General features: G+C 32.5%; 1 protein-coding gene across 1 annotated transcript; it reads left to right on the forward strand.

The window, feature by feature from the left end:
- Positions 1–4,336: 4,336 nt before the first annotated feature.
- LOC112516142 (histone-lysine N-methyltransferase ASHR3-like) lies at positions 4,337–9,106 on the forward strand. The gene is made up of 10 exons (XM_025123164.1): positions 4,337–4,645; positions 5,390–5,539; positions 6,288–6,452; positions 7,062–7,176; positions 7,386–7,482; positions 7,573–7,666; positions 7,757–7,835; positions 7,956–8,124; positions 8,780–8,860; positions 8,959–9,106. Exons 1-10 carry the CDS (start codon positions 4,337–4,339, stop codon positions 9,104–9,106), a joined length of 1,407 nt encoding a protein of 468 aa, XP_024978932.1.
- The last annotated feature ends 533 nt before the right edge of the window (positions 9,107–9,639 follow it).

Raw genomic sequence — 9,639 nt, forward strand, 5'->3', positions numbered from 1 at the left:
CCTTAAGAACCATATGAGCTCTAGTTGGTCTTGCTCTGTATGATGCAAACTTTGCCATGTCTTCTTCAAAGATGACCATGTAGAACCTTCCTAGGTTCTATCTCGTGTATTATACGGGGTATCTTAAATGAGAAAAACTCTGGTTATTAACTCTGACAGAAGAATTTAAACATTAACTCTGAAACACAAATCTGGAAAAAACTCTAAAAAGCAGTTGGCTAACTTCAGTAGCACTTACACGTGTACATTACAGTTTCCAAAACTGCCTCTTCGATGTAAACATTTTGTTTCTTATAAAATTATTGTCCTCACAGACATCTTCCGTTTCCTACTACAATAAGAAGCTAATGTTTAAGACAACTAAGTGATTCCATTTTCTTATGATTGTTGTTTCTAACGATTTCTTACCAGCTGACTTCATGCACTCGTTTCTTATTGAAGGATTAATTTTTTTACAGATCTATAAAAAAAAATGGATTCCATGGATGCTAAAGAAAAAAGAAAATTTAGAAAGACAGTTTTGAATAGTAGTAAATAATCATTCAATTCTACGTCATCAAACATTGAAGGTATTTGAGTCAACAAAGTTTTTAATTTGGTGTTCAATGAGGGAAATATTATCTGTTCAAATAATAACTTCAAGGTAGTTTCTTTCACTATCATTCCTCTTTCTTTTTACAAATAATATCCCAATTTCAGATAGGCGATTAAGATCTTCGTTTAAGAGCAAATTTTTTTCGTATCATAATGAAAATATGGACCCAAACACATATCGTCAGTATGAACATACAAGCATTCAACATTCTTCTTCAAATGTAACTATCTGAAGTCCATTATCTGATAGTTCCAATGATATGTATAATCTCTTAAATATCTCATTCTTAAACTAATGATTCCAATACAATTTTTATTATAACACATGTTTCAAATTACATAAATTTTTATATTTCAAACATGCAGTCTTCTTGTTAATAGATACTATTCCTTGCCTTCTAATGCCATGCCATCAATCACTTCATCGACAATAGAGCAAACTTCTTCCATGGTGAAGTTATCGGTAAGACAACATAGATTACGAAAGAAGACTATAAATGTATCTGATATACCCATAATTGATCTTACTTTTGATGAAGAATTGGATGATCCAGAAGAAGCTACAAACAGAATTGCAAAAATATCTGAAGGTAACCTTTGATTAATCAATTATTTAACAGTTAAAAGTAGTTACTGTTATCAAATTTATTATAATATTTTAGAAACATATTATTAAACAGAGTACTTGGATCACGGTGATAAAACGATTATTTGTGAATGCTGTCATGCAAACTTATGGAGAGATGAAGGTCTTAGAGGGAAAAATGTGGGATGAAAACAAGTTATTCCATTTGTTGTCTTTACGGCAAAGTTCAGCTTCCCAAAGAGAAAGCAATGGCTACAGCTTACGTAAATCTTATCCGTTGTCAAGACTCAAAAAGCAAATACTTCATGTTCGTCGTGTTCATATTGTGTTCATATGTACACTAGCTGCATATCTCAACATTGACTTGCTACTGAATGTGTTCATAATGAAGGAACTATTGTTCATAAGCTGTTCATATTGTGTTCATACCTTTTTTTTATTAGTTTTCTTTCGTGTAGCAGTTATTCTTATTATTTTCATATTGTGTTCATAAATGTTATGAAGTCCAAGTTCATATATATGTCAACTTTTGTTCGTATTTAACACAATGATTCATATATATATATATATATGTGTGTGTGTGTGTGTGTGTTCATATGGTTCTTACATTAACAAAAATAATGAGATTTTTTGATTTTGTAACTTCCAATTAATGATATGGGAGTTACATAAAAAAGAAAATTACCAAAATACCTTTTTCCCCTTTGTTCACATATGTTATTTAAAATAGTAAATTTAAAAAATTAATTTTTTATCATGATTAATCACAACCGTTTATTGTAAGAATCAATGGCCAAGATTGGTTATCAAAATTAACACAATAATCTTGGTTAACATTTGAACAAACCCCTATATAGATATATGTATATGTATATATATGTATACGTATATATAGGGGCTCATTCAAGGGAGAATTGACTAGTTTGTAGTAACCGTGAGATCCAATCTCAACCACAAATTAATATATAAATTAGAAAATTTATAATTTTGGTAATTTTGAATTAAAATTTTAATGCAAAAACATTTTAGGTATTTTTTTCTCCTCTCTCCTCTCTTCTCTCTCCGGCCACCGTCCTCCGGCCACCGTCCTCCGATGATCACTGTGATACCTAAAAATATTGAATCTGTTAAACAAAAGACAGAGTGTGATACCCAAGCACATATAAGATGCATTGTGATACCACTGTGGTATCAACAGAGGACGGTGGTCGAAGGATGGAGGCCGGAGGACATAGAGAGAAGAGAAGAGAAAATACCTAAAATGTACTTACATTAAAATTTTAATTCAAAATTACTAAAATTATTAATTTTCCAAATTTATCTATTGATTTATGGTTAAGATTGAACCTCAGGATTAGCACAAACTAATTAGTTCTTATTTGATTAGGTCGCTGTATATATATATATATATATATATATATATATATATANATATATATATATATATGTATATATAGAGAGGTTAGATTGCAAACCGCCTATTTCAAGCAAACTATAGAAACCACTATCAATAGAATAATTTCATGTTTTTCTCTTTATTTTTAATAAATAAGGATATGAATGTCATTTTACTTTGTAATGGTTAATCTTGGTAATGTTTTAATTGTTTTTAAATATGGAAAATTAAATATAGTAGTTGTTTTTAAGGAAACTATAAATCAATTTATGTTAATATATAATTATTATATTAATATTTTATATTCTTTTATTAATTTAAAAATACTACATCAATTACAAAGTCTATTCGTAATAATTTATTTCGTAAAACAAATGTCATTAATGAAACCATGTTATATAGTTCTCAAAATGTTTAAAAAATGAAACTAATTTCATTTTAGTTAGGAATCATGAAACTACTTTCATTAATAAAATAATAGTATTCAGGTCTTAAAATGTTTCATTGACTGAACCATATTTGGTTTCACTAATAAAACCAATTTCATCTTGGCTATAAACCATGAAACCGATTCCATTTTGGTTAGAAACATGAAACAAATTTAAAAATGAATGAAATATTATTATTCAGTTCTTGAAGCGTTTCATTGACTGAATAATATTTACTTTCATATGTAAAACCAAGTTAATCTTGGTTAGAAACCATGAAACCGGTCCCATTTTGGTTAGGAAACATTTCAACAATTTTCACTGCTAAAACAATGTCATTCAGTTTTTGGAATTGTAGGATCATTGAAACCAATTTCAATGATGAAACGAATTTCATTGACGAAAACATGTTATTCAGATTTTTTGAAAATGTTCCATTGACTAAAGTATATCTGGCTCAAATTTTATTATACAGACGAACAATGAAACTAATTTCACTGTTGATGTATTCTCATCATGGATCAGACTGTTATGAAACAAGTTTTCGATTGGTATGAAACAAGTTTCAGATTACGTTAATCTGTTTCATTAACCAGTTCAGTCCCAAATAATATATTTTGTCAAGTTGTCTGTAAAAAAAATGTTTTTTTTGGGAACATGATATGTCAAATATATCAATGGAAGGAAAGTCAATGAAACAATGATTTGCATTCCCAATATGGCTGAAGATTAAAATGGTTTGCCAATTTTGTCCATTCTTGATTAAATATTAAACCTTTAATTTAATTTATTTTTATTTTCTTAATACAACACATTTTAATTATGATCATTGATCAAGAAAATGGATGAATAAGATTAGTTTATAGGATTACATAAAAAAGATGATTTACATTTGATCGTTCCTCTATCTGTCTATCTATCGCTTTTCTCTCTATATATTGTAATAAAAAGTAGATTTGTTTGCAAGAAACTCACAATAAAAATGTGACACCAAGGGAGGATCAACTTTGATGGACAAAATTGCCCTTTAAACTTTCATTCATTCAAGATAACCCACTTTAGCTATTTAACAAAGTCCAAGGGCATTTTAGTAAAGTGAAGTATCATTCCTCATGATAAAAAGTTTAAAACTTCCCGCCAGAGCAGCAACACCCCTCCGGCGGTCACTCACTACTCAATCTGGCTTCCACACACAAACACGTGGACCTGAGTTGTTCTTCGATCAACAAAAATCTTCCTAAAAGGAACATAATTAATCACATAGCAAAATTGGATTGTTCCAGAAGCACTCGAAATTTTGAATTTTTTAGGGTTTATAAGTTGTAAAAAACGATGCCTGCCTTCACCAAACCTGCAAGAATGTCTCCTCTCACCCTAACTCGTTGCCCTAAGAACAAACAACCAGTAGCCTCTGAATACAGCGATTTCAGCGACTCAAATTCTTCTAAAACAGAAACCCTCTTACCTTCACATGATGAAGGTGGTGGGAATGATGATATAACTTCGCGGCTGCATGTTTGTATGTCGGAACAGGTGGAATCCACAAGATATCATCGGAGTGATTTGGAGTCGATGAAGGTGGATTTGGGGGTTTCCGAAACAAAATTGTTTCTCCCTTTCCAAATAGGGTCAAGAAAAATGGTATAATTTCGATTATTTTTGTGTGTTTAATACTGAATTTAGTAGTAAATTTGTTAACAACAGATGGAAGATTTGATATTTAGGGTTGTAGGAATCATTTACTGGGTTCACTTATAAAATCCAGGAATAAAATCCTATAGTTGATTGAATTGTATTCGATTAATCTGAAAACCATAATCTTAACTTAATTTATCAGTAACTAGATCAAAAAGATCTAGCTAGTCGTACAGTTAGAAGAACCAGCTGATGGGTTTTCTTGTGCTTCGCCCCCACCCGAGTGCATATTTGTCTTGCTTTTAGTGTTTTTTGACCCCTCTCTATCAAAAAAGGAATGAAGATCTTATCCATGGATAAATTAGATCAGAAATTCTATCAATACTAGCTTTCATATAAAAAACGATTAGACTGCACAAAGTTCATCTCTATGGGGCTATTCAGTAATCATGTAATTGCTTTAATGTCATAGCATTATCACATTCTTTTGTTTGGTTTCAATGAGGCTGCAAACCTTCTAACATTTTTGATATTTGAGATCATATCTTCAAGTTTGGTATGTGAGAACATGTTGATGCTTCCAACCATCAAAAAATGGCATTTTCCTTGGTGTTTTGTTGTAGTTGAATTACTAAAATCAGCGGAAAACTAAACTTGGATTAAGATATATAAATATATTGTTGTTGTGTATTGAGTTCTTTTAGCATATTCAAAGTTTGAATAACATTTGATTACTGTAATACATTTCAGGCTGAGTGTCGTGTATGCGAGAATGTAATCTACCCTTGGGAGAAGGTGTCGTGCTCTATTCATGATTGTCGAGTTTCTTATCACTTGAAATGTGCAAAGGAACGTGTTGGTTTATTATCATCATCGAACGAATTCAAGTGTCCTCAACATGTATAGTTTCTCTCCTTTTTTTTTTGAATTTGTTTCCACTTTGCTTCATTTAGATTACAAGCATATCTGCTTGCTTTAAAATCTTGATAAGTTGTTCATCGAGTATGCTCACTTTGTTCATTAGTAAGCTGATTTTGGTTCTTTGAGTCTCTTCATGCATTTAAATTAAGGAATGACTATTCAAATCGTTTGATACATCCGTTTAGATTGTTTACCCTAGCGATTTATGATGAACAACACCTGTGAATTTGATTGAAGCTCACTAATGACCAATATTTGCTTGTAATTTTTTGTCTGATTCAGAAAAGGAAAAGTAACTACCGTACGATTATGTTAACACCATTTTTGGGCAATTTAACATAACATATCACCACCATAAAGTTATCTATACTCTACTGTTTTTTATTGATTGTGTTCAACATTAGAATTCACTTCGCTACCTTCCATTTTCGTTTACAGTTCTTTTACGCCACTAGTTAAGAACCACGTTCGTTACAAGTGAGAGTATAATAATGAAACGTGTTGTACAAGTACTAGATGGTACAAACGAAAAACACACTTCATCTGATATAAGAAGATGGATTTGGCTGTTAAGCAGATTTCTTGCATCAAGGCCAATGAAAGAAGATTAAGGAAGTAGGCATAAATAAGTTAGATGTTTCTTGATTTCGTATGGAGTATGCATGGTGTATTGATTTAATTAATACCAGAAGTGTTCTAATGTGATCAACAACATTCCTTTTAATAGGCATGCTTTCTGTGCAAAAAGAAATCACACTTATGGCGGTGTTCAAAATGCGATTTAGCATCGCACGAGAAATGTGCAGCATATCCTGAGTATATACTCCACTCTGATGAGAAACCAGCGGAAATAATTTGTTGGAGGCATTCTACTGATTGGCCACCATTGAAGGTCCATCTCTTCCATCTTCAACGCGGTTATATTATTCGTATGAATAATCTAGATGCATATTTACAAAAAAAAATGATGCATTTTTTTGGATGGAGAAAGTATATGTTAATATAAACACAGAATGGTCATAAGAGACCTGGTTCTAAAATAATCTTTGTTAATGGTGTAATGCACTTACGAAATCAACATTATTCTTGAATCCATTTTTGGGTTTCTTAGTTTATGGTCTTTTTAATTGATTAAGCTGAATGGCAGTACTGATTTATCTTGTTGGATGTGCAGTCTGTAGTTCCTACCAGTAGCATAGAGGTGAGGTTTCTAACAATCTTGAAGCTCCTTGTTGTCAATTACTGTATATGAAGGGAATTTCAATTTCTACTAATTATCATCTGTTTCCATATTATCGATCAACTATGGAACTTCGATATTTATAATAGTATCTTCATTGTTCTCATCCCCTACCAAAAGATTACTGTACTTGCAATGATCAAAATTTGGTGCATTACTATGTTATGATCTTGTTAATAAGAAAGAAAAGATAAGAAAGTTTGCAACAAGAGGGGCCTCGTTAGTAAGTTGCTAATTAACATCTTTACTGATCAATCATAGGAAGTTTTTTGTCGTCTGCCGCTACCGTATGTTGAAGAGGAATTCAGGATTGATCCCATGTGGAAATGCACCTTGGAGAATAAAGAACCATCTTCATATACTCTTATTAAGCGCAGTATCCTTCACTTTCTTTTTTCTGTAAATTGATTCATTTCCCGATTAACACCACTATCATGTTGATGTACTTTAGCTGAAAATTTGGTTTTTTTCTCCAGTTTTTTACTTTCTACATTATTAAAGATTTGGACTTGACAAAAGGGTCTGCTCGTTATCATCATTTCATTTCGGACTATCATTTTTTGCCATTTCCTCAACTAAAATCAGATGTATACCTTATAAAGAAGAAGCATGATGATGTGGATGATGGCATAGGATGCATATGTTGTGATTCTGAGATATGCCGTGAGGATTGTTTGTGCTGGTACTTCTTATATCATGTTCTAAAAAATATTAATGGCATTCATCACTCAGCCTCTCCATTATATGACCTAGCTAATGTTCTACCTTACAGGCTTCAGTGTATAAGCTGCTCGAGTGCTTGCGGGTGTTCAGAAATTTGCGCGAACCGGCCATTCCGAAAAAACAAGAAGATCCAACTTGTTATGGTAAGTTTCAATAAGTTCAATCATGTATTTTGTTCTAAATTTTGTCACATTAGCCTTACTTGATGTTTATTATGGTTGACGTGTTTGTAGACTCATCGTTGTGGTTGGGGTTTAGAAGCCGATGAATTCATCAGAAAAGGTGATTTCATAATTGAGTATGTTGGAGAAGGTAATTATCTTTGAACTGTTTGAATCTATTTATTAAGCAATAGTAGGTTATTTGGCAAGTTTTAAGTTTGTATCTTTGTTACTTGTTGGCTAATTATTATAACTCTACCTTTTCCTTCAGTTATAAATGAAGCTTTGTGTGAGAAGCGGTTTTGGGACATGAAAGAAGGCGTTACGAACTTCTATATGTGTCAAGTCCAAAGAGACTTCATCATTGATGCAACTAAAAAGGGGAATGAATCGCGTTTTCTCAATCATAGCTGCGATCCTAATTGCAACTTAGAAAAATGGTTAGTATGATAAATTTCATTACTCAGTCCAGTGTTCAATCTTTGCAGGATTAAAAGAGATGGATAGTGTTGGAGCCACACATAAGCTAGGCACATACCATCAACCTTATATATCTATATCTATATCTAAGAACCTTCCTTCTCTCTGTAAGGGCTCTCATAGAGAGAAATTTAAAGGGTATCTACAGGATAATCACATGGTATCAGAGCCAGAGTGTACTGCCATCTACAAACTCTACACACATTTTTGCCTTCATTTTGGGGGGCACTGTCGTTGGAGTCCCACATTGGTTAGATACAGAACATCAAAACTGTATAAATGTAGCCCCCCCCTCTCTGTAAGGGCTCTTATAGAGAGAGATTCAAAGGGGTTTTACATATTCTCACATGGTATCAAATTTGTGGCCTACCACCACCTAGGGACTCGCTACACTCTTTTGCCTCCATTATTGGGGCACTATCTAGTTGTTAGAGTCCCACATTAACTAGACTTGAATCATCAAACCTATATATATATATATATATATATATATATATAGGAACCTCCTCTATCTCTAAGGGATCTTTCAGAGTGGGAGAGAGAGAGAGATTCAAAAAAGGTTTCACATATCCTCAGATATTGTATCAAATGACATTTATGTATGATTTTATGTAGGGAAGTTGATGGGGAGACTCGTCTTGGAGTCTTTGCTAAACGATCCATCAAACGTGGGGAACCATTGACATATCATTATCGGTACTAATAATCATCTACACAAGCGTTCTAATTATCCTTCCACTTTAACACAATTCTACTATAATAAATGAATAATGCTTTGGATTTTGGTATTGCAGATTTGTGCAATTTGGGCCTGAAATAGAGTGCCACTGTGGTAGTTCTAACTGTCAAGGCTATCTTGGTACAAAGAAGAAGACACCAAAGCCACTGTTGGTTGATTGGGGTGCAAAGCGTCGAAGAATAGCTTTTATCATGGATCGTTGACAATGGCTTCACCCCCAACACAATTTATAAGGTTATTCATGTTGTATACCAATTATTAATTACAACAATCAAATAAAACCAGGAACAAAAAAGGGTATAAGGTTACATTATGCAGATTTGCTTACATCCTACCAATAGAACTTAAGGAACTTTGCTTCATGTTGGATCTCTCTTTTGCTATATGTCATTATGCTTGATTCCAGTTTTTATGTTACATTATGTAGACTTTGTGTACATTTTACCTGTGATCCTACTTCTGCGATAGATTTAGATTTACTGGGTTTGTTTGATTTGCTGAGTTATATTACAAATCAGCCTTTTCAACAATTGAACTAGTGTTCAAGAAAGTTGCATTTAAGAGAAACATAAAATAACACAAAAGTTGTCGCCTTTCTTCATCGGGGTGCCCGGTGGTTCGGAAAGGTGATCATGCACCACAACGCCGAACCATTGAGTGCAATATTGAAAAAAAAAATAGTATTTTATCGCCTTACCTTTTACGTATCCTGTTACATCCTTAATTAAAGTTGCAT

Source organism: Cynara cardunculus (genome assembly GCF_001531365.2).
Source record: "Cynara cardunculus var. scolymus isolate 2C chromosome LG 8, CcrdV1, whole genome shotgun sequence".
Lineage (NCBI taxonomy): Eukaryota > Viridiplantae > Streptophyta > Magnoliopsida > Asterales > Asteraceae > Cynara > Cynara cardunculus.

What these genes read in the sequence shown, in the direction of transcription:
- LOC112516142 (XM_025123164.1), top strand. Translation starts at nt 4,337, where the DNA reads ATGCCTGCCTTCACCAAACCTGCAAGAATGTCTCCTCTCACCCTAACT. An exon ending in AAATAGGGTCAAGAAAAATG is followed by an intron (nt 4,646 to 5,389) that starts GTATAATTTCGA and finishes AATACATTTCAG; the next exon opens with GCTGAGTGTCGTGTATGCGA. An exon ending in AATTGCAACTTAGAAAAATG is followed by an intron (nt 8,125 to 8,779) that starts GTTAGTATGATA and finishes GATTTTATGTAG; the next exon opens with GGAAGTTGATGGGGAGACTC.